General features: G+C 41.8%; 1 protein-coding gene across 8 annotated transcripts in view; it reads left to right on the top strand.

The window, feature by feature from the left end:
• Positions 1 to 26,072, top strand: part of FAM172A (family with sequence similarity 172 member A) — a 379,631-nt gene that overhangs the window by 89,161 nt on the left and 264,398 nt on the right. For 6 of the 8 annotated variants that reach the window (XM_030567394.1, XM_030567396.1, XM_030567399.1 and 3 more), the window contains exon 6: positions 2,712 to 2,903. The exons of the other annotated variants lie outside the window; for them this stretch is intronic. In XM_030567394.1, the coding sequence (XP_030423254.1) occupies positions 2,712 to 2,903 (192 nt within the window). The remainder of the gene's footprint in view (positions 1 to 2,711; positions 2,904 to 26,072) is intronic. 8 annotated transcript variants of the gene reach the window in all.

Genomic DNA, 26,072 nt, shown 5'->3' on the forward strand with positions numbered 1-26,072 from the left:
GGACAACACGAGTGCTTTCACTTAAAGCTAAACTTTACGTCGTCTCAAGCACTTAAATACATCCGCAACTGGTTAATAAAACACTCCCAACCCTCAATAATTACCGAAGCTGAGTGTGGCTCTCCAGTGGCACAGTGGCAGATCGTATGCCGGTAGGGAACACAAGATGCATCCAGAGGGAGAGACCAGTCCTGACTTGAAGAGTTTTCCTCTTATTTTATACATTAGTAACACAGTGACATGTCCCTTAAAGGAAACTTGCTAAGCAAACAGTTCTAATGGTCAAGCAAAAGGTTTTCTTCTGATTACTGATTAACCAGGTGTGGGTTTTTCCCAGTGTTGGCAGCTTTGAGACCCTAATAGACACATTCCTGAGAGCACATCTTGCTCTTCTAAAATGCATGTATCACCAATTTCAACACAGTTCTTATCAGGAAGGATACGGGGTCAAGATGTCCTTTCTGTGATACCCCAAACCTCCTCCACTCCTGCCTTGGTCAAGCTGAGGCTGCAACATGGCCAATTTACAGGCTGCTGACTTGGCTGCTTTTAGCAATATGCAATAGTGGTTTCAGGCACTTTACTGATTTGCTGACATCTCCCTGTACAGGGCTCCCAGAAGCTGAGGCATGGCCCCACTCCAGTTCCTACGCGCTCCAATGGAAGCTGCAGGGGTGGCGCAGTATGCAGAGCTGCCTGGCCGCACCTCTGCATAGGAGCCAGAGAAGGGACATGCCACGGCTTCCGGGAACCGTTTGAGGTAAGCACCGCTTGGAACCTGCACCCCCTGAGCCTCTCCCCATGCTGCAACCCCATGGCCCAGCCCTGATCCCCCTCCTGCTCTCCAAACACTTTGAGCACACTCCTGCACCCCAAACCTCTCATCCCCAGCACCACCCCAGAACCCACACCCCCTCCTGCACCCTGACCCTAATTTTGGGAGCATTCATAGCTCGCCATACAATTTCTATTCCCCAATGTGGCCCTCAGACCAAAAAGTTTGCCGACCCCTCGTCTAACTAGACAAGACAAAGGAGGGAAGTATATTCCCTATTTTAAAGTGGGGAAATGGAGGCTCCATTTTTTCCAAAATTATATGCTGTTTGGAGACAGAATGTATGAAACACAACAGGATTAAGGTTTTGGTATCAAAGTAGTAGCTGTAATTGGGTGTGACTCTGGGCTTTACTCAAGTGAGTGGTTCTTATCAACTCCAATGAGACTGCTTGTGTGAGTAAGAACTGCTTGTACTAAGAAAAGTTTGTAAAATCATGCCCTATGAATTCTGAAAGAATGAAAGAAGGATGAATGTCCATACACAAAAGACAAACTGACTTGATACACAACTCCTAGCTCGGTGATTCTCAAACGTTTATACTGGTGACCCCTTTCACATAGAAAGCCTCTGAGTGCGACCCCCTCCCCACCCATAAAGTAAAAACACTTTTTAATATATTTAACACCATTGTAAATGCTGGACGCAAAGCGGGGTTTGGGGTGGAGAATGACCGCTCACGACCCCACACATCATAACCTCATGATCCCCTGAGGGGTCCCGACCCCCAGTTTGAGAACCCCTATTCTTGCTGTATCTTAATTGTTCAGAAGCTTTTGTTTTTTTGTCCTAGAGAAGGGCCCTGTTTCTTCAAAAGTCATTGATTTGCTGAATCCTGCCCCCAAACATATGGGTCTGACTTGCACAGTCACACAGGGAAGCAAGGTGATACAAGGTACCCCCTTACAAGCCTGCATCAGTTATGCATGCTGTGGGTAACTGGACAGGAGGTGGAGGAGAGTAGCTCACTGCATTTCCCCCTCCCCTGCTGCTTGTTCTTGTGCTCGGAAGGGAATAAGGAATAGATGGGACCTGTGGCTCTGCCCCCTCAAATTTCAAGTCAGCATATTTGTGCTGGTGCTTCAGGCTGGGTACTCTGCACCAGGTGTGTAACTGGTACAGTGTGTTTCCCCAGCTTCCAGAGAAAGGGGGACACTGGACATCAGATTGTGGCTCTTTGAATCACAATCTACTTCTCAGGTTGTTCCTGAGGCAGCACAACAATGCCCTCGCTCAAAGCCACTCTTGAGTCCAAAATTGGATTCCTGTATTTTTATGTGTTTTGTATGTAGACACCTGTCCTTTTAAGTTTACAGTGGACTAAATTTATGCTACTGTTTCGTATTTGGATTATGGGCTATTTATGTTATGGGACTGAAATGGAATGCTAGGACTTTTTCACTTTTATATATTTTTTAGATCTATTTATTGCTGCTTCTGGCAAATAAGGTGTGACAAATTACTTTTTTTTCCCTCCCAGGTAGTCCTTTGGTGGGCTTTATTTTCTGTCAGTAAATTTATGTGAACTTCTAAATTCTGTGCCTTTTACTGTTTTTGTACCTTTTATACTTTAAAGCTTAATCATACTTCCTACTTCTATTTGATGCAGTATAAGTGTTCTTACTTGTAATGTATTTTTTTTGCTTTTCAGATTAGATCGCAAGGTCTTTAGGGCAGGTTTTGTCTTTATTCTTTGTTTTTACAGCATCAAACATAGTGTGGCTTTTAGGTGCTAACATAACACAAATAAATAGTAATGATGTTTGTGTATAAATTTCAATGCTACTTTATAATTGCAGCTATTAGGTTTTCTTAATATGTTTATTGATACACCAGAATGTATTTTTATTTTTAAATTTATTTTTTTAAATTTCAGGTAGATGCTACTGAGAGTGAGCCAAAGAGTTTTATCTTTATGAGTGAGGATGCATTGACAAACCCAGATAAACTGATGGTTTTAATTCATGGTAGTGGTGTTGTCAGGGCAGGTCAGTGGGCTAGAAGACTTATTATAAATGAAGATCTGGACAGTGGCACACAGATTCCGTATATTAAGAGAGCTATTGAGGTAAGTGTGTGTGTATTAACAACTATCAATAATCTATGACATTTTTGTTAAGTTATATGAAATGTGTTCCCATAAATTCATTTTATTCATGATTGGAATGTTTTGTTGCCTTATTTTCAAAACTTTTATCTAATTCTTTTACTACAAGAGAGAGAAACTTGTGATTTAGTTTTGTGTAAGACTCTTATGGTGGCACTTCCATGTAGTTTAATATGTCAGCTAGAGTGACAAAACCCTTAAAGGAGGAAAAAGAAATATGAAAGAAACCAATCCAGAAATTAATTAGGATTTCTTTTACATTTCATCAGATTTTTGTGTTCTCATTCAAATGTCTATTGTAAACCTTGTGATAATGTGATCATTTTAAATGAACCACAGCAAGCTTTCTTAAGCTTCTACTCAATGTTTTTTTTTCGGGGGGGGGGGCGGGGGCGGGGGGAAAGGTGTCCCTCTCTCCTCAATCAAACAAGTTTTATTCTGACAACTCTAAGTGATTCATTCTAGTTCACATATTCATACCTGAAAATACAAAACATTTACATTTTGCAAGCAGTATGTTAATTGACTTTCCATACCCCACACTCACAAAATGGTATGGATACATGTAGTAACACATGGGAAAACATTATGTAATTTGGGCAATATTTGGAACATTTCTACATTAAAATTCTCACTTGCAATTTGCTAGCTGAATTAAAACTTTCTGCAATAAACATCTGAAAATCATGTATAAGGGTCCCAAGTTTTTTCTTTTGTTATTTCTACTTTAAGTTTAATGTATTACTATTGCTCATCACCAAATTAATGCCTATCTTGTTAATCTCCATTTGGTTATTACTGCTTTGCTAAGTACATCAGTAATTTTTGCAGTAGGCCAAACTGCGTGTGTGGTGGTGGTTTTTGTTTTGTTTTGTTTTTTAATTAAATGGATTTTATTTATTTTATTTTTTGGTAATGTAAAGTGATGTACTGGCTAAAATGTTGGATGTAAGTAAACCAAGAGCAGTTAGATAGGCTTGTGGAAAACATTTGTAGTACATCAGTTGCAATTAATTTTCTTCTGTGTTGCCAAGTTTGCTGCTGAAGTGTTGCACTTTGTGAAATAAAAATAAAGGCGGATTCTGACAATGTGACCATTGGTACATCCCTTCTTTTAGTACCAACTAAAAGTTTATTTTATTTCAATCAAGGAGCTAACTTTTTAATAGGTTTTGATCTAAGAGTTGAGAATTCTGTTGAAAATATAACATTTTTTCTTCATCTGTTTTTCAAGAAAAACACAAAACAGTGCAATGAGCAAAATATTTTAATTAAATATTTATAGCCAATGTAAGGACAGAGGAATTTAAAGATACACACCTATTGCTTTATGCTTTTAGTTTGTCATCTTTCTTCAATAATTTAGTTTTAAATTTATAGTCCTCTTACCTGTGATAGTAATAGCTATTAACATAAAAAGAACATAGCACGTACACATTTGGTTTTACTTAAAAAGTTGGTAAACATTGTATATTTAGATAAAGTACCTTTAAATAAAACTGCTTGATTGAAAATATTAGAATAGATTACATTATGTTTTGATATATTAGTGTACTTTAATCTTTTTAACGAAGATGAGGAACGTCCACTTAGGACAGAATTTTTAGACCAACCTAGCGCCTCTCAAATCCAGCTCCTCTGAAGTATTTGAAATCATTCAGGTTGTGCCCCAGGAAAAATGATACACAGATAGTCATATGATCATATCAGGTGTGCTGAATGCACTGATTGTCTAATCAACTTTTCCAGTATAGCCAATCACGCATTTTTAGGCACGAGTCCTCCATTTTTACATCTGTAGAAAAAAATGTATGATAAAAAAGAACTTTGTTTGGGAATTTCCCCAGTCTGATATGGTGATTCAGGTCAGGTGGATTGTATACTATGAAAAACTGACATTTCTCCTGTCAACACACTATAACAATATTCCAACTCAGCCCTAAAAAAGCATGTTGAAATTAGGTTCCATAAAGCCTATAACATTCTCCTAAAAACAGTTAATATGGTGCATCCAGTCAAGGCTTGTTTCTGTTAAAAACTATATAAATTAGAGAACACACCATTTTCCTGGATGTCACTTTTACTGAACTGGGTCTTCAGTAATTTGAGGGCCAAGATGGTGTCTGATTTAAGTACTTCCAACTCCCAGAAAATGATAGTACTGCTTTCAGATTAAAAGTCCTGCCTGAAACTTGTGATAGTTATTGCTGCAAATACTATGTTTCCACTCTAGGCTGTTGTTTTGGCCGTGATATTTTGTTAACTCTTCCAGCAAAAGAGAGGTCTCATCTTAAATGAAACATGCAGAAAATGTTTCTTTTATGGGGAAATTTACAGTGTTTTAGAAGGAGATATGTATTCTATGGAGCTTAGTATCTTTCATATCAACATATTAAATGAATCTACTGAGGAGGCTAGTATCCAAGGCTTGAAAATTCCACTCATTTATGGTGAGTAGGAAACTAGCGTGGATGACTTCCAACAGCTTCTGCAGAATCTAGATTTTTCCTTTTAAAATAATAAAAATGTCCAGGCCTTGTGATTGTGAAAGTAATATTTTAAATGTTTGCTGAGCATAAATTCGTGCTGGCTTCTCTACCTAAACCTCAGTCTCTGCTGCTCCTTACGGATGTCCCAATTCTAGTTTAAGTGAAAACTGAACAGATTCGTCAGTTTTTGGTCTTGCTGTTCAGCACCCTGTGGGCAGCACACAAGGATCAGATAAGTTTCACTGTATTTGAGAAAGCTCTGAGGAACAGTAGAGGAGGGAAGGACCCAAACACAGAGGCTGGGGGAGGAGCTGAGTAAATAGAAGTTCAGCCTTCATAGCCAGAAAGCTGTGGGAACACAACAGGAGGCTCTCATACAAGATGGAGTAAACAGATAAAGACTGCGCCTTCTCCATTCCAGCAAACTGGGGGAAAGGGAGTGAAGGGAAGGGCTTAAAATTTATCAAGCCCATTATGGCTGGGGGCTGACACAGAAGATGAAAACCCCAACCAGAGCTTTGGGAGAGCACCCAGCAGCCTGGGAGGTGGTTTTCTTCTCATCTGAGTGTTGCCTCTAGATAGTGCCCCGCCTCTCTCTTTTTATCAGTCTTTGGTTAATAGCTTTAATCCTTCGGATATGAGATGTCAGGTAAATTTCCAAGCCCCATGTATATGAGAAAGGAAGATTAATTAGAACCGAAAAGACATTTTGGAGGGAGATGTGGAAGAGGAAAACAGGAAAATACAGGTGATGAGCTAGAGAACTAACTGTGGGGAAACAGATTGAGAGAGAAAAGTGTGTAGAGGGTGAGAAGAAAAAAAAATAGAGGTATTAAAGACAGCATAGGATAAATACACCAAGATCTATGTTAGGAAAGCAAACATGAGCTGGCCTTGTGGAATGCACTGAGGATAGAAAAAAAAGGTTAAGCAAAAGCAAGAAGGACTTAGTGGATTTACTGTAATTTTAACGAAGTGGAAAGTTGATTGACAATGTGTTGCCATTACAATACAGAATAAACAGTCCACAACTGTGTGTTCATTCAAATCGAGGGGCATAATTTTGGGAGGCATAGACAACAATATCTTTCACCCTGGTTGTTAGGCTTAGTCCCTGGGCTAGGAGGTGATGGGTAATTATTTTTTTAAGTCCAGATGGCATCATAATACTATTGTAGTGTCCTGGGTACAGCTATATTTCTGGACTCTACAGCATTTCTTACTCTCTCACTGTAGCTGGTCAGAGATTCAGCAGATAAGCTTTGAGTTTTCATATCAGTTAAAATAATTTATATGGTAGTGACTTAAAGGCACACATACGAATACATATCGGAGATAAGGTATCACGGGTTATTGACTAAGTCAAGGTTATTGACTAAGAGTTGCATGGCAGGCAGTCTGAACATTGTGGCTTAGCCTATGCTCAATATGCCTCAGGTGGCACGTGACCAGGATTAATCACTGAATTTGGTCTGCTGGTTGGATCATCAGCTTCCCCAGATTGGGCTGGGTACTGATGAGGAGTGTGACATGAACGCTGATTGATGCCCCCCTGAACACTTTAGTTAGGGGATATATCAGCCATGCAGATGTTAACACTTTAAATTATGATACAAAGATATCTGAACAAGAGTGGGAGGAAGCTGAAATTGATTGTTGCTTCATGGAGAAGTGGTCCCATGCTGGTCAGAGAAGTACTTTCCTGTGCTTGAGGTCTACAGAGTGGGTGGCAAGGAGAAATTAAAGTTGGTTTTATAGAGTAGGAAGTTCACTCAATGGAGAAAAAGAGCTCAACCTGCCAGAGTCTGGACATCGAACAAAAATATGGAGTACTCATCATACCACTGACTCATTTGCTCTGGGGATAAAAGAGCACACCAGTTCACTGCAACGCTTACTGTATGAGTACAAAGAAGCTGTTGATTACCTTCTGTATCTTTTGTAAACTTTCAGGATTCCTGTTTCCTATAATCTCCACAGTCCTAAGGATGCTAAAGAAAGCAAATAATACATTTCAGCAGTTTTGACTTTATTTTAGTTACTTTAGAAATGTCGAGGAATCATTTGGTGGTTTCTAGTAGAGCACTATTTTAAATGATTTAGAATATTTATCAAGAAACTTGGAGACTGGGTCATCCCTAGCAAGGATAACAGCACAAGTATAGTAGCTTCTTCTTTCACCAAAAGAGGACTGGCTTTTTTTTTTTTTTTTTTTTTTTTTAAATAGCAGCAACCAGAAATCAATCTACCCATTTATGAACAAGATTAACTTTCTGGGGCCTATCATGGTCATTATCCATGGAAATCTTGCTGCCATGACTGATAAGTCAAAAGTATTTTTATATATTTTTTCCCCTTGTGTTTATGGTGTCTTTTCCCTCTTTATTCCCTACTCCACTTTGGAATCTGCAATACAGCTCCTGCTTATTCATGGATGTGACGAATAGAAAGGGAATTGCTTACATAAAATTTTGGCTTTCCTCACTGAGACTAATTTTGGACTTCCAACCCAATATAGAAAAGATAGAGTTGTACTTTTCACTGGAAATTGTGAAGAAGGGGAGGATGTTACAGCAGCATAAGATTTTGTTTGTTTTGTAACTGAGTGGAGAGTAAGAACTGACTAATCCAAACTAGCAGATCAGAGTTATGGAGAGTAGATTTCTAGGAAAATATTAGCCTTTTTGGGTAATAATTGGTATGGTTTGAAAATGATTTTTATTGTCTTTATAACTTGTCAATATTCCATCAGAGTTAAAGCTTTGTTTTAAGTTGGACTTGCAAACAAAGAAATGCATGGTGTACAGATAATGGAACTAAACCTTGTATATACATGTGCGGAGCAGGTAGTCCCCAGGGCAAAGTGGAAAAAATACAAGTTTAATGGTTTACATGCATTTTTCATATGCTCAGTAGGAACCTGAAATCTAGAAATTTTTGAAAATGCAGCTCTGTAGTCTGTGCTTAGTTGATTTAATTTTCATATGGCAGTAAACATGGACTTATTGAGAAAAGCTGCTTTATCTTCCTACTATTAAAATATTTCCTAACATTCAAATATTAATTTTGATATTTTCCTTATTCCTTTTTTTCAGAAAGGTAATAAATAACAGTACTCTGTTGTTCACAAACTATTAGAACATCTTATTGTCACTTTTATGCAGATATTAAATTAAGTAGAATTTCACTAGAATGAGCAATAATGCAGATAACATTTTCTTCTCATTCATTATTAGTAAGAATCTGGTGCAAGTGTTATCTTTATTTAAGTAGATAATATATACAGTATTGCTTGTAAAGTTCATTTGTGTTAATGTGCAGCAGTCTTGTCTGTAAATAGATTTTGGGAGGCAGAGGGGGATATCATTGTTTTACTAGAGGTAGAATATTATGAAATTCCCTCTTAAAATATGTAAATACAAATTATATATGTGAATATAATTGGTCAAAAATATAAAAGACAATGATATGTTTATAGAAATATAAGGTACCTTTTAATGTTTTATAAGAAGTACATAGTGCATCTTACATGTTTGAAATGAAGCTTACCAAACAGATATTAGAAAAAGTTCTATCATTAGTTTATAATTAATATTAATTGGTCACAGAATATAAACTTCTATAATAAGCTCCATAGAAGACTGCTTAAACCAAAAATTCAAGAAAAGGTTAAAAGCTTAGAGTAATCTTGAACTGACAGGGTGCATAAGCCCACACCAGCCCCCATGCCAACAAAGGAAAACAATGAGATGACAGCTCTAGTGTTTGGAGAGAGGTTGTTAACGACAGCTTATTCCTTTATGATTTCAATTCTTGACAGAAGACAGGTCTGCTTGTTGCATCATGGCAGATGTATCATTACCTTCTGGCCCTGTCATGACTGAATTGGAAAAAACCTCTTGGAGTTCTGAAAATCCAATTACCTTCTGGAATTTTGGGCACCATTTCTACGATACTTGTACAGATGTGTATAAGCCTTGTTGTAATAGCTGTTTGTATTGCATTCTTGTGTTGTTTTATGTTTCATAATTATGAAGAACATATAGCTAATTAGGCATATGCTTTGAGTTCTTATAGTCTAGTGAATAGCTTGTCATAGTAACTTGCTGTCTTATAGCACCTTGGATTAGTTTGCTGTTACTTTGTCACTGATCCAAGCAAAATATTACTGAACCTTCTTATATACATGTGACTTGAAGAGATGAATATTTCAAACCATATTCATTTTGTTTTCACTGGCTAAGCATGAGGATGAACACACACACTGAATATTTAAAATAGTTCATCATTTTACTATAGTTTAATGTGAGGATAAAGTGGTCTGTCTATTAGTTCATATGCATATTAGAATTCTGCTCTCCCCCCCCCCCCCCCCTTCAACTTGTTGGATACCTAGCAGTGACTCTGGAGACTTAGAAAAGAGAAAGTGGGGGGTGTGGATTTTTGAAAGTATGTCAAAAGCCTTGGGGTTTGGGTATGATCAGAATTTCAATAGAGGTTGAGATGAGTTTAAATGCGTAGAAGGAGAACATAAAAATCTTGTTTAATTTCTGTCATGTTATTTTTCTAGTCACTCTGTCTTTTTCAAATCTGCTTTTCTCTCAAGCTTTGTGCTGCTGTATCCAAGATCTGTCCCCTCCCCCCTTTGTATTTCGTTTTAACTGCTGATCCCTTTTCTGTGGTGCTTCTGCCTTTAATATCAGCTGAAGCGGTCTGAATTGCTGAATCAAAGCCATTTTGGGAGAGAGACAGTGTTTAAGATTGTGCAGGGTGAGATTCTCTGGGTAGAAGGTAGCACTTCCTGCAGTTATAATCAATGCACTTGACACTTTCAAAGGCAGGAGAAGCCATGACTTTCTCAGGGGTTAAACTTTTTAAATAACTTCCCTAGGGAAAAATGCCATCAATAAAATGGAATAATTAGTTGAAGGTTCATGAGTAGCCTAGGTTTAAAAAGAAAAGATAGAGGTTTGGTTTGCACATACATTGTATTTTCCCTTTCTTTTGTTTTTTAACCTCTTACACTTTTGTTTAAATGTTATGTAGTCCTACAAAATCAACCCATTTCAGAATATTTGTGGTCTACATGAGCCCATACATTGATTTCTGAAAGTATTCTTATTTTTGTCGTTATAAGGATTATTGAACTCAAACTTTAAAGAAAAATACTGTGTTTATTAGATTAGATGAACAAAACGCTATAAATATGCCTTTTTTATTCATATAGGTACAACTTCATCTGTTCAACCTTAGCTAATAATCTAAAACATGTAATGTGTCTCAGGTACAAATGTTGACAAAAATTAGGAGTAATACATAACGTTTTAAAGAAAATCGTGCTTAGGCTCACAGAGATGTAGATAATTTATCCATGCAAAATCATTAATTAATACTCTGAAGTGGTCTTCAGAATCCATAGTTTCCTCTGATTTTTACATGTTAATATGATTTTGTCAATCCAGTATTTTGCAATGCCAGACTTGCTTAAAAATGAGGCTTTCAATATACTGTGTAGAAAATACTAAATATTGATAAATTATGTATGAGTGAGTTTAGTATGAAAGAGTCCTGTCCTTCATTAATTATTTACTTAATATTTACACTTTACATTTTCCTTTAAGGAAAGTAAAATCACTGCCAGTGCTTTTGGACAGTGACTGAACATGACTTCAGTGAATGCTTAAACTGATTTTTTCATAAATGCAGCATTGATTGTTTTTCTTCTGTGTTGTCGCCAAATGAGACCAATAGTTCATGAACAGTTGAGAATTTTGGTAGGGTTTTGTTATGAATGTTCAGTTCTTGGGCCTGACTTTGCATTTATTGCATATCCAGAACTTCTATTGACTAAAATCACATTCTTGCAACTGAATCTGTGGATGCAGAACATGGCATCCGTGCAGAGGACTTTCAGTGACCTGTCTGCCATGGATCTGATTGAGGAATTATGGTCTTAATTAGAATTTTTAGATGCTCAAAAATGAAGAATCAGGCTCTTTCTATCATAAATTTTCCAAATATTGTTAAAATATATAATTCTTCATTGATTATATTTATAGCTCTTAAAAATGCATAGGAGGATGTGTGTGTGTGTGTGTGTTTATATAGAGAGAGAGATAGATATCTGTGTGTGATTGTGATTATGCTATGCTGTTTAAAGGCTATTTATTAAGAACACTGACTGTAAGACACTCTACTACCACTTTGGTTCACAGAAGTATTTTGACTAAGTAGAAGAGATAAGAATTTCACAGTTGCTCACATATGATCAAATAGTTCTTAGAAAAAAAAAATCTAATTTACTGTATTTCTTCAACTGATAGTGACTTGCTTGGGAGAGATTGTACAGCATGGTAAATTACTACTTACATTTCATTGTTTTTACTGCAATTGAATCTCGCATTTCAAGATGTATGTGATCTCAGTAAATTTCTTAAAGGACAGCAGATCATTTCACACAAGTCTCCCACAGCTCCGCACAACTATGCTATTTAGAACGGGAATTATATTTGTGAGTACAGCAAACTGCTGGGCAAAGGCATCTGGATATTGAACAAGCGGTCTTACTAATTTCAAAAGGTCTTCGAAAAGTCTGGGCACTTTTGTTTTCCTATGGGAGTGGTCTTGTTAGTATTTTTAGTTGGACATATTTGTGTGTGATATTGTGATATCAGAGACTGTTTTTTTCTACATGGGAAAATAACCTTTACAGTACCTTATTTATTCTTAGTGTGTTCATTTAGGATGCAGTTTACTTTAAGTTTTTCTGAAAGTACATGTATTAATTTTAAAATACTACATTTATTAACTTTATCATGTACTTTATTGCTTGTAATTTGTACATGCCCATGAAAATATGTATAGAATGTATTTTTGCATAATATATGCAGTTACATAATTTAAATTAGTATGGATTTTTACTATATCAGGCAACATTAACATGTATTTTTTAATATATTGATTCTATAAGAATAAGAATTCACTAACAATCTGACATAACTTTTTTTTCCTAAATATTTTTGAAGTATAAAGTATATGTTTAAAGTATTGGATTAATCTTAAAATTATAAATGGTGTGTGTATTGCTATATATACACAGACATGTATACCACTACCTATATAATGTGTCTGTACTATATGTATGTGTAGATATAGATACTGTGTGTAAATGTTTTTATGATTATACCAAATTGCCAATACACTGTTTATTTTTTCAAATGAATCATTACTTAAAAGAGCTATCAATTCAGGAGGGAGAGGGGTACTTGCTTATTCATACTAGGGAATGCATATTTGAATAAAATTATCTTTTGCTTACTATGCACTGGGCTAGAAAATATTCTAAAAGAACATTAATGCACAGTAATTCATGTCAAGAATTTGGTTTTGTTATAGTCCATCCGAAATATTTTAACCCAATTCTTATAATACCTTTTGCTGCAGCTAATAAGAAAATAAACCTGGCAAAGAACTTGTCATGCAAATTTACTCATGATCATAATCTTTTGAAAATGCACAGCTCAACTGAATAATATTGTTTTTGATCAAAAACTTTAAGAAGTTAAATAGTTCTACTAGAACGAACTAAAACTGTTGATAATTTGTCTTTATTCCTGAAATTAACAAATTATAACATCAAAAACTTGCTAGTGAGGTATGTAGTAGGTCATTTGTTGCTGCAGGCATTTTCTCTCCCTTCAGGATGTGCTTGTTTAGTTTCTCTCACTTTCTGCCTGTGGCACAGTATGGTGAAATTCAGACATTTTCTCCTCCCCTAAGGAGTCTCTAGGGCGGAAAATAACTTATACAAAATTAATAAATGGTGTTGCTTTTTTCATTATCACCCATCCAGTGCAATTTGCTATGTGTTCCCTTTGGCAAAAAAATACAGATACTAGAGAAATTAATGCTTCTGCTTGAAATTTAAACAAGGGAAGTACAGTTAATGGAGTGAAAATATGTCATTAAGAGCCCCAAACAATAATTTCATAGGATTTTTTCTTTAAGGATTTTGCATGTCAGAAACAAGAAAACCAAGAAAATGAAAGTATAATAATGAAATCTACTATGTTGGTTAAATGAAAAATTGTTGAAAATATTATTAATTTTTAAACACTTGAAAGCATGACAGTTTTAATGTTTACTCTCCAGTCTGGGGGTCGTAAGACTTTATTTCCTTTTTTCTCAGCGACATCTAGAGAAGGAAGAGAAAAGTTCTTCTGGGATATTCGGTTTGATTTTTTTATTTTTATTTTTTTGTGGTCCAGGTGTACTGTATTGCTTATTCACAACATTTGTTGTACCATATTGCAGAAATAATCCTCTTAGGAAAGGGAAAAATTGGCATGGGTTTCTTAACCTGTTATATTGTATGCTACATGAAGCCCCAATCTGTATAATGCCAAAGGCAGAGAGACTTCAGATTGCTCTGGAGGGGAGAATAGATAATGAAACTTGGGTGTAAATAATTGTCGATACATGAGGGAAAACAACTTGAAGCTTCATTTCAGTTTTTTGGAAAGTGATTTGTTTTAATTGCTCTTCTTTCTATGAGAAAACTTGTTAGGGTTGTAGTACACTGCAATGGTATGCTCTTGTTAACAAGACTTGATGAAGTAAAGTGTTTTTAAAGTGTTAACCCATTAAATGTTATCATTTGCCTTAATGTTTGTGTTAAGCCACTTACTGTTATCTTTGATCTGGTTGTGGGGGAAGAGAAGGACATATGATATTTTGGCTAATAGGTCGATATTTTGTTTAAACTATAAATCTTTTGAGAAGTGTAGACAGCAAATGTGCCTGGTGCTTCAGTGCACAGGTGATTGAGCTTATGTGTTGACCCTCTCTAACTGAAATTGTGTTTTGAATCCCAACTCTTACTCCGGCTTTGGGAGTAGCATGATTGAGTCTTCTGGAATGAGTTCTTGAGTGTTGATCATATTAGGCTTTTCCATGAAGTATAAAAGCTACTCATATGGAATACGTACCTTCCACATCATGCATGGTTGAGATCAAAGATGTAGGATTTCCAAGATTTGACATTCGTGTTTCGTGGAAGTGTTTTTTTTACCAAGCATCTTGATTTTAGCTGTCTGTAGCACTAATATTTGACAATTAAAGATAAAAATAGGTGATTCTAGAACTCCATTTTAACTGATATCTCATGTTTATTATTGTACAAACAGAAATATTGAAAATGTTTAGTTACTCACAACTAAGATATTATTTATTAATTAATGAATAGCTTATACCAAATAAAACTGTTACTGGCTATGATTATTTAAATAGTATCAGCCAAGTGTCATTAATTTAAAATCAATTATTGTCATTTTGGTCATAATATTTTGGTTTCTATTGCTTTTCTAATCACCCTGGTGATAGATCTATATTTATTTTACTTTGAGTCATCCTTCTGATGATTAATTCTCTGTTCAGCTATGTCTGATTCTGATTTACCACTTTTAACATATCACATTGTTTGTTCACGTTCTCTAGTTATGTTGTCTAGGAAGTCTTTTGTAAATATATTTTATTGTCTGAAAAGGAGCTTAATGTAAAACTGGGAGTGGAGGAAGAGAGAGCAGTCTAATTAAGGGATATATGCAGGAGTCCATCTGGGTTGCTAAAATATCCCTCCTCCCAGTGGAGAAATGTACTCAAATTATTTTCCCAGTGGAAATGTAGCTCAAACTTCTGCGCTTAAAAATATCAGATTTTTCAAGTGCATTTTATATAGAACTTCACAAGAATTCTAATATAGAAAACCTTTAAGCAACAGAGACTCCAAACATAAATACTTGTTACTTTGTACTGTATCTGTCAATTTCTTCTAATTTATAGTTTGCAAAGATGTTAATTATATTTTCATTTTTATGCATTTATTTTTCTTCATTAAGAACTTGATGCAGCAGAATTTTCCACAAAGGAATTTTGTAATTCAGCCATTCTTGTGGCTGTGTTATGGTGCAATCATATTTAATTTACAGATAGGGAAAGATTTTTTTCCCCGATTTTAATCATCATCATCACAGTAGAGTTAGTATCTTGCAAGATGACTTGTGTCTACACAGAGATAAACTAATGTTAAGTATCTAAAATATTCATATCTTTTTAACTTTATAAATGTTAACATTTTACGTAAGGCATTCAACTAAAGTGTGAGTCACTTTCTTATACTTTTGAATTCGTATTTGACTTCTATCTTTGGAAATTTTGGTTTGAACGGCAGTGAAAAAAGTAGCATTTCAAGTGACTGATTTCTTTGAACCTGGTAATTTGATAAATTAAAAAGCATTATAGTGACTTTTCCTTAATGTTAATATTTCAGAATGTCATACCAAGTTAACTTGTGTTATGATTTAGCTTAACATTAGTGTTGTTTGTTTTTTCCTCCAGATATCCTTGTTGAAAGGCTTCTAAGCAAGAAGCTCATTAAGAATAGGCAGTAATTCTGTAATTAAAAAAAAAAATGAAGAAAATTGTAAGAATAGCAGTTGATGTGATCTTATAAAAAGAACATATACAGTGAAGAACTTTTACTGTACCATGTGCTCAGTTAGATGAGAACTGGCTGCTGCTCCTGAATAACCAAGTATAGGATCAGTATAAAATATGAGATACTTATTTTGCTGAAATTCAGTCTATATAATGTGGAGATACCGTTCCTAGCTCTATCTTCTTAGGGTTTTTTAAGCTCTAGATCCACATAAAATTTTGGGGAGTGAAATAGAAGGTAATAATTTATTATTTTTACTTGAATCTTCTTTTTAATGCTCTCAGGCATGGTAATAACATTAATACACTTGTCCTTGTTTTTGTAAAGTCTTTGATATAAGTAGTGTCTTTGGTAATAGATCTACTTTTAATATTTTAAATAAAGTTTGTGCTTGTAAAAAGTACCAGATTATCTATCCTGGAGAGTGAAGCCCTCCAAACTCGTATGCAGAACAGGTACAACACAGGCAGCAGCAATATAAGCTTCCACACACAGCTCCTGCCAGTGGGCCTCAACCTTGTTTTGCAGGGGCCACCTCTAGAGGTAAGCAGGTGACTGAGTATTTATCACTTTCAAACCTTATCTTCAGTATTGAGGCTGCTAATAAGGGCACCAGCTGAAATGGCATATTTTGTTGTGTTTCTTTGATAGGATAATGAGTCTTGTGGATAAGAAAGAAGCGGTGGCTGTAGTATACCTAGACTTTAGTAAGGCATTTGATACTGTCTCGCATGATATTCTTATCAATAAACTAAGCAAATACAATTTAGATGAGGCTACTATAAGGTGGATGCATAACTGGCTGGATAACTGTACTCAGAGAGTAGTTATTAATAGTTCTTAAGGGGGTTCCGCAGGGGTCTGTTTTGGGACCGGCTCTGTTCAATATCTTCATCAACAACTTAGATATTGGCATAAAAGTATGCTTATTAAGTTTGCAGATGATACCAAACTGGGAGGGACTGCAACTGCTTTGGAGGACAGGGTCATAATTCAAAATGATCTGGACAAATTGGAGAAATGGTCTGAGGTAAACAGGATGAAGTTTAACCAAGACAAATGCAAAGTGCTCCACTTAGGAAGGAAAAATCAGTTTCACACATACAAAATGGGAAGAGACTGTCTAAGGAGGAGTACGCAGAAAGAGATCTAGGGTTTATAGTGGACCACAAGCTAAATATGAGTCAACTGTGTGATGCCGTTGCAAAAAAAGCAAATGTGATTCTGGGATGCATTAACAGGTGTGTTGTGAGCGACACACGAGAAGTCATTCTTCCACTCTACTCTGCGCTGGTTAGGCCTCAACTGGAGTATTGTGTCCAGTTCTGGGCACTGCATTTCAAGAAAGATGTGGAGAAATTGGAGAGGGTCCAGAGAAAAGCAACAAAAATGATTAAAGGTCTTGAGAAGATGACCTATGGAGGAAGGCTGAAAGAACTGGGTTTGTTTAGTTTGGAAAAGAGAAAACTGAGAGGGGACATGATAGCAGTTTTCAGGTATCTAAAAGGGTGTCATCAGGAGGAGGGAGAAAACTTGTTCACCTTAGCCTCTAAGGATAGAACAAGAAGCAATGGGCTTAAACTGCAACAAGGGAGGTTTAGGTTGGACATTAGGAAAAAGTTCCTAACTGTCAGGGTGGTTAAATACTGGAATAAATTGCCTAGGGAGGTTGTGGAATCTCCATCTCTGGAGATATTTAATAGTAGGTTAGATAAATGTCTGTCAGGGATGGGCTAGACAGTATTTGGTCCTGCCATGAGGGCAGGGGACTGGACTCGATGACCTCTTGAGGTCCCTTCCAGTCCTAGAATCTATGAAACTATGTGGGCACCACCCGCTTGTTTGGAGTTGAAATAAAGTGTGTGTGTGTGTGTGTATTATTTCCACTTAACAAAATATGCCATTTCAGCTGGTGCCCTTGTTAGCAGCCTCCGTATATATTGGTTTTATTTCAACTCCAAACAGGCGGTGCGCGCGCACGCACGCACACACACACACACAGTCACTATGCCAGAGTTGAACAAGTGATTTAGACTAGGCTTTCAAACTTCTCCATGTCATGTCAAGTAAAAATATTACAAGGCAAAATTTGCTCTATCCTAAGAGTCCCAATTACTATTGGTATTTATATTTGCAGTGTAGTTGTAGCGTGTTGGTCCCAGGGCATTAGAGACACAAGGTGAGTGAGGTAATATCTTTTATTGGATTAAATTCTGTTGGCGAAACAGAAAAGCTTTCAAATTTACAGAGTTCTTCCTCAGATGAATTCATCCACCTTGTCTCATTGCTACTTATAACATTTCCAAACTCTTTAAATCATCCTATCAAAAATGGTTACCCTTCCCTACTTCTCCATGCGAATAATGTAAATTCCTTTCCCTTTTCTCCTTCTCTGTCCAAAGTAACACAAGTCTGATGATCAGGAAAGACGAGTAATACCTAGACTAGTGACAGGATAAGGTTATGTATATCTTACTCTTCAAGGCTAGAAATTGAAGCCTTTTACCACTGGAAAGGAAGATTTCTAGCTTTCTAACAGGAGCTCAGAGTGAACATTCCAAGATGTTGACTGTAAATATTTTCGATGCATAGAAAACCCATTTTAAATACTTTTTAGAGATTTAATATGTTTGTTTTAATTTTTCTTTCCTTCTGAATCCTGTATAATGGGACTCGTGGTAACTAGCAGACATGGCTTTATAGGTGGAGGAGTATGTACCCATGAGGTGTGCTTGAGTGTCTGGAATGAGACAAGGCTACGAGTATTTGCCCTTCTGTGTGCATTCTATGCAGATCATAGAGTTCTGCTGCTGCTGAACAAATAGTTCTTCTTCGAGTGATTGCTCACATCCATTCCAGTTAGGTGTGCATGCCGTGCGTGCACGTTCGTCAGAAACTTTTTACCCTCGCAACTCCAGTGGGCCGGCAGGTCGCCCCCTAGAGTGGTGCTGCCATGGCACCCGATATATACCCCTGCCGGCCTGCCCGCTTCTCAGTTCCTTCTTACCGCTGTGTCGGTCGTTGGAACTGTGGAGCGCGGCATAGCTGTCCTCCACGTCCCTAGCTCTCCTTGTTCTACGGTTGTTAGTTAGTGGTTAAGTATAGTTAGTTATATAGTAATAGTGTAAATAATATTGTAGATAGTTGTTAGCCGGTTTGGGCCGTAGCCCTTCCCGGCACCCGGCACCGGGCTCATGCCTGGTTCGCCGGGCTTTAAGCAATGTGCGGCCTGTAAGAAGCCTATGCCGACCAGCGACCCTCACGACGCGTGTCTAAAGTGCCTGGGGGAATCGCACAGGTCAGACAAGTGCTGCATTTGCAAGGCTTTTAAGCCCAGAACAAAGAAGGAGAGAGACCAGAGACTTAGGACTCTCCTAATGGAAGCGGCACTTGACCCAGCAGCTTCGCAGACCGTCATCTCTACACCGGCACCGGATCGCACCGGCACCGGAAAGACTCCCCGGCACCGACCTTCCCCGGCACCGGGTGCAGAAACAAGACCCTCGAAGTCTGCAACTCCATCCAGGCAGACTCGAGTGGAGCGCCCGGCATCGACATCTGCCGCGGCGCTACCGGCACCGTCGACTCTGGGCCCGGTGGGTCCATCGAGTCCGGTCCCGCCGAGCTCCCCCATAAGATCTGGGGTTGAGCTATTGGTCCCATCGACTCCAGAGATCTTCGCTTCGGCACGGGACCTCATTGCCCTGACTGAGTCAACTCAGCTGCCACCCCCGGTACCTCCGGTGCGGGTAGCGTCCAGGGGCAAACCCATGATGACGGCGCCGTTTCGGGACTCACGCTCGCGATCGAGGTCTCGACGCCACGGTCGCTCGAGATCCCGCCGCCGCTCGCAGTCCCGGCACCGCTCCCCTCGGCGGTACCGATCGTACTCGCGGCACCGATCGGCCTCCAGACGGTCACGGTCTGGTTCCAGCCGCCGATACCGGCACCGGGACTCTAGGAGCCAGTCTCGCCGTCGATCAGCGCACCGGTCGACCTCCCGGCACCGAGCTGGTGGCAGGTCCCGGTCCCGGTCAACCTCCCGACACCGCGTCGGTGGCAGGTCCCGGTCCCGATCCCAGCACCGAAGCAGCGGCCGGTACCGGTCCCGATCCCGGCACCGGTATGGCTCCCGGTCCCGATCCCTGGCACCGAGAACATCTTCGGTGCCGGACCGCGGAGACTCTTACCAGCCGCGGTCGGCCCCTCCATGGCCTTCCAGACAGCCGTCGGTGTCATCGCAGGCGGACAGTGTATACGCGCTGGGCACTGACAGACAAGCGGCGCTTTTCCAAGACCCTCTGCAACAGGACCAGGGTCCGCAACAGTGGGGGTTCTGGACACCCTGGGCGTACCATCAAGCCCAGGGCCCCCAACAGCTTCCTCCTAGACCTGCAACGGCAGAGCACAGGGCGCCGGAGGCGACGTTGTCTCGCCCCCCTCCCTCCCTGGACGGGGAGGACGGGTCAAAGCAACAGGACCCTGTTCTCCCTCCTGAGCCAGAGGCGAGGGCTGAGGCGGACCCCCCGCTGGACACTCTCTTGCCAGGGGTCTCCTCATCGTCTTCTCCCGATGAGGCGGTGGCTGGCACTTCCTCTAATAGCCCTCCTCCTCTGGATCTCAGGGCACATCAGGACCTCCTCAGGCGCGTAGCACAGAATCTGAGCCTGCAAGCTGAGGAGGTCTCTGAGATCGAGGACCCCGTCGTCAGCATCCTCTTCTCCGATGCTCCCACCAGGGTCGCCCTCCCCTTTATTCGGACGATCCAGGCCAACGCCAATACAATCTGGCAATCTCCAGCCTCCATCCCCCCTACTGCACGGGACGTCGAAAGGAAGTACATGGCCCCCTCCAAGGGCTATGAGTACCTCCATATTCACCCGACACCATGTTCCCTGGTGGTGCAGTCGGTGAACGAGAGGGAGCGTCACGGACAGGAAGCCCCAGCCCCCAAATCCAAGGAGGCCAGGCGTATGGACCTCCTCGGCCGCAAGGTTTATTCGGCTGGGGCCCTTCAGCTCAGGGTTTCCAACCAGCAAGCCCTTCTTAGCCGCTACGCATTTAACTCTTGGGTGGCAGCGGACAAGTTCAAAGAGCTGCTGCCACAAGAGGCGCGTCAAGAATTTGTGGCGATTCTTGACAAGGGCAAGAAGGTTGCACGAACCTCGTTGCAGGCCTCCTTGGACGCTGCAGACTTGGCTGCCCGTACCCTCGCTTCGGGGGTAACGATGCGCCGCAACTCCGGGCTTCAGGTTTCTGGTCTTCCACCGGAGCTCCAATACACCATCCAGGACCTCCCGTTCGAAGGCCAGGGCCTGTTCTCGGAAAAGACAGACCCCAGACTGAAAAGTCTGAAGGACAATCGGGTCATTATGCGCTCCCTTGGGATGCACACGCCTGGGACGCAACGCAGACCCTTCCGGCCGCAGCAACAGCGTCGGCCATACCCCCAGTTCCGCCAGCGGCAGGACCTTAATAGGCGCCGCGGCAAGAATGGAAGGCGCAGACAGTCGGGGAACCAAGGGGGGCAGAATCAGAGCTCCTCCAAACCCCCGCCTGGACCCAAACCTTCGTTTTGAAGGTGCGCCCGAGGGCGCAGTACCAGTTTCCCCCACGGATCCTTCCCCCCCGTTTTCCAACCGCCTTTCGTTTTTCCTCCAGGCGTGGACCCAAACAACATCCGACCGCTGGGTCTTACGCACGGTGCAGACGGGATACCGCCTGCAGTTTGTATCATTTCCTCCCTCCCGCCCCCCTTCCTCGTCCCTCTTCAGGGACCCCTCTTACGAGCAATTCCTTCGACAGGAGGTACAGTCGCTCCTCAACAAAGGAGCTATAGAGGTGGTTCCGGAAAACGAGAAAGGCAAGGGGTTTTATTCCCGCTACTTTCCGATCCCCAAGGCCAAGGGAGGCCTCAGGCCTATCCTCGACCTGCGAGAGCTCAACAAGTACCAAGTGAAGTTGAAGTTCCGCATGGTATCCCTGGGGACCATTATCCCATCCCTGGATCCGGGAAACTGGTATGCCGCCCTCGACATGCAGGACGCTTATTTTCATATTGCCATATGGCCACACCACAGACGTTTCCTTCGGTTCGTGGTCGGCCTCCTTCACTACCAATTTGCGGTCCTCCCATTTGGCCTTTCTACGGCTCCGAGGGTATTCACAAAATGCATGGCCGTCGTTGTGGCACATCTTCGGCACAGTCGCATTCACGTGTTCCCTTACCTCGACGATTGGTTAATTCGGGGCACGTCGGAGCTGCAGGTCTGCAGCCACGTCCGCAGGATCACCGGCCTGTTTGCTACCTTGGGCCTCATGATCAACATGGACAAGTCCACCCTGCTCCCCTCGCAGAGGGTGGAGTTCATTGGGGCCGTCCTGGACTCCACCGTAGCCAGGGCCCTTCTGCCGTTGCCGAGGTTCCAGTCGTTGTCGGCGATCGTTCAGCGCTTGCTGGCAGCCCCCCTGACATCGATACGGACATGTCTAACCCTGTTAGGCCATATGGCAGCCTGCACATTTGTGACCGGGTATGCACGGCTCCGTATGAGGCCCCTCCAGTCTTGGCTCATCGCACATTATCGGCCGGCAAGGCAGTCACTAGACATGCTGATCACAATCCCCCAGGGGGTGTTGGATTCTCTCAGTTGGTGGCTAGACCAGTCCGTCGTGTGTGCGGGGCTCCCATTCCACCCACCCCAGCCCTCGGTGTCCCTAACGATGGATGCCTCAGATCTCGGCTGGGGGGCCCACCTGGGAACCCTGAGGACACAGGGCCTGTGGTCTCCACAGGAGGTGGAACTACACATCAACATGCGGGAGTTGAGAGCGGTCCGCCTTGCTTGTCAAACGTTCTGTCACCAGCTTCGGGGTCGTTGTGTCGCGGTATTTACCGACAACACGACGACCATGTACTATATCAACAAGCAGGGTGGCACCAGATCCTCTCCCCTATGTCCCGAGGCGATGCGACTCTGGGACTTTTGTATAGCCCACTCCATTCACCTCACGGCTTCCTTCCTCCCCGGAGTACGGAACACGCTGGCGGACCGCCTGAGCAGATCCTTCCTCACGCACGAATGGTCCCTCCACCCGGACGTCGCCCTCTCGATTTTCCAGAGGTGGGGTTGTCCCCGCGTGGACCTCTTCGCGTCCAGGGGGAACAGGAAATGCCAGGCGTTCTGCTCCTTTCAGGGCCGAGAACCTGGGTCTATAGCGGACGCCTTCCTTATTCCGTGGACGACCCACTTGTTCTACGCGTTCCCCCCGTTCCCGCTGGTCCACAGGGTCCTTCTGAAGGTGCGCAGGGACAGGGCCCGCGTGATCATGGTAGCCCCGGCGTGGCCCAGGCAACATTGGTACCCCATGTTGCTGGACCTGGCCATAGCCGACCCAGTTCCCCTGCCCCTTCACCCGGACTTGATCACCCAGGACCACGGAACTCTCTGTCACCCAGACCTCCAGTCGCTGCACCTAGCAGCGTGGCTCCTGCGTGGCTGACCAGTTCTGAGTTGCGCTGCTCCACCCCGGTACGTGAGGTACTCTTGGGCAGCAGGAAGCCTTCCACTAGAGCGACGTACTCGGCCAAGTGGAAGCGTTTCTCCTATTGGTGCGTGGAGAAGGGTCTCCGCCCGATGGAAGTTTCGGTGGCCAATATTTTGGAATATATTTGGTCCCTTAAGCAACAGGGCCTGGCGATATCGTCCCTGCGGGTCCACCTGGCGGCTATCTCCACCTTTCACCCGGGTGGGGATGGCCGCTCCGTTTTCTCTCACCCGACGGTGACTAGATTCCTTAAGGGGCTGGACCGTCTCTATCCTAATGTCCAACACCCTGCCCCTACCTGGGATCTTAACCTGGTGTTGTCTCGGCTCATGGGGCCCCCCTTTGAGCCGTTAGCTACTTGCTCCCTGCTCTATCTTTCTTGGAAGACTGCCTTTTTAGTAGCTATTACCTCAGCTAGACGGGTGTCGGAACTCCGGGCGCTCACGGTAGATCCCCCGTATACAGTCTTCCATAAAGATAAGGTGCAGCTGAGACCGCACCCTGCCTTTCTCCCCAAGGTGGTCTCAGCCTTCCACGTCAACCAGGAGATCTTCCTCCCAGTTTTTTTTCCCGAAACCTCATTCTTCACGCAGGGAGCAACAACTCCACTCGCTTGATGTCCGTCGGGCTCTCGCGTTTTATGTGGAGAGGACCAAACCGTTCCGCAAATCCCCCCAGCTTTTCGTGGCAGTAGCGGACCGCATTAAGGGGCTTCCCATTTCCTCGCAGAGGTTATCCTCGTGGGTAACGTCCTGTATCAGGACCTGCTATGACTTGGCTCACGTTCCTACGGGCCGTGTGACTGCGCACTCCACCAGGGCGCAGGCGTCGTCGCTGGCTTTCCTCGCCCGTGTGCCCATCCAGGAAATCTGTCGGGCAGCGACCTGGTCATCGGTCCACACCTTTGCTTCCCACTACGCCCTGGTCCAGCAGTCCAGAGAGGACGCGGCCTTCGGATCTGCAGTGCTCCATTCCGCTACTTCTCACTCCGACCCCACCGCCTAGGTATGGCTTGGGATTCACCTAACTGGAATGGATGTGAGCAATCACTCGAAGAAGAAAAGACGGTTACTCACCTTTGTAACTGTTGTTCTTCGAGATGTGTTGCTCACATCCATTCCACACCCGCCCTCCTTCCCCACTGTCGGAGTAGCCGGCAAGAAGGAACTGAGGAGCGGTCGGGCCGGCAGGGGTATATATCGGGTGCCATGGCGGCGCCACTCTAGGGGGCGACCTGCCGGCCCACTGGAGTTGCTAGGGAAAAAAGTTTCCGACGAACGTGCACGCGCGGCGCGCACACCTAACTGGAATGGATGTGAGCAACACATCTCGAAGAACAACAGTTACAAAGGTGAGTAACCATCTTTTCCACCTGATGGAATTTCATGGGGTTTTTGGTGGTTGTTTTTTCTTTAAAAATAACCAAAAAGAAAAGAAGACTATTTTATACAAAATAACTTCTAGGAAGATAAATTTACAAAATAAAGCATTCAAAAGTAAGGAAAATCCAGTGCATAGTAAACCCAGGCTCAGGTTTAATCCCAAAGTCCCCACTCCATCCATACATAAAACCTTCTGACTCACTACAAAATTTTCAGGATTTGGGCATGTGGACTCACAACAGGTATGGATCAGAGCCTGACTCCTGCTTTGGAATGTGTCCAAGCCCATTTATTTAGCTGCATGGACACTACTAAAGCCCATAACTCCAGGCTTGTGTTCAGAGAGTCCACCAACACTATCCCACAATCTGCTAGGCATGTGAGTCCCTTAACTTCCCACTTGATTCCCAGGAAGTTGATTGCTGTGGGTAGCACTAAGAAAATGTATATCAAGCTAATTGGTGGTATGAGATGAGCAAGACATTTTGCTTCAGCACAAGCATAAGAAATGAGCATGTGAACACCAAGATAGCAAAATGGCTGGTGGCACCGGGGATCAACTGGACTGCCAATCAATGCAGGGAGCAAGTCCAGCGATGATAGCTGCACCTCGGGGAACTCCCAGTCTATCTGCCTCTTCTATGAAGAATTTGATCAGCTTTGGGAACTGCATTGCATTACAATACAGTCTTTAATTATCTAACCACATTTTTATTCTTCAGCTCCTCTGCTTTATTCAGTGCACAAGATGGACAGTGTGAAGTAAGTGAATCATGAACAAATAGTGAATGACACCTTTTTCCTGTGGATCTATGACTTACGTGCTCTTGGAGCAGATGCTGTCCTTTTTTTATGTATGTAAGTGCCATACACAATGGGACTTTGCTTCGTGACTCGGGCTCCTCAGCAGTACTACAATATAACAATAATAGAAATTTTGGTCAAATTTTGTTTGCTGAGTCCCCCCAGTAATATGCTTGTTCAGTTGAAAGCACAACTGCTTGCACAGATATAAGTTCTGTGTAAATAAAAGTTCTCTTACTATGATTTTGACAGATGCACATTTTTAGGTACCAGAGATTATTTTAAAATTAATATTTTAGTTTGTCTTTTGTTTGACCTTTAAAATTAGATACTGAAATTGAAGAATGTATTGTGGTCGGGAAGGGTGAGATTGAAGGTGAGGAACTCCTTCAACTTAAAGATAATCACTTAG

The sequence above is a fragment of the Gopherus evgoodei genome, chromosome 6 (genome assembly GCF_007399415.2).
Source record: "Gopherus evgoodei ecotype Sinaloan lineage chromosome 6, rGopEvg1_v1.p, whole genome shotgun sequence".
NCBI lineage: Eukaryota > Metazoa > Chordata > Testudines > Testudinidae > Gopherus > Gopherus evgoodei.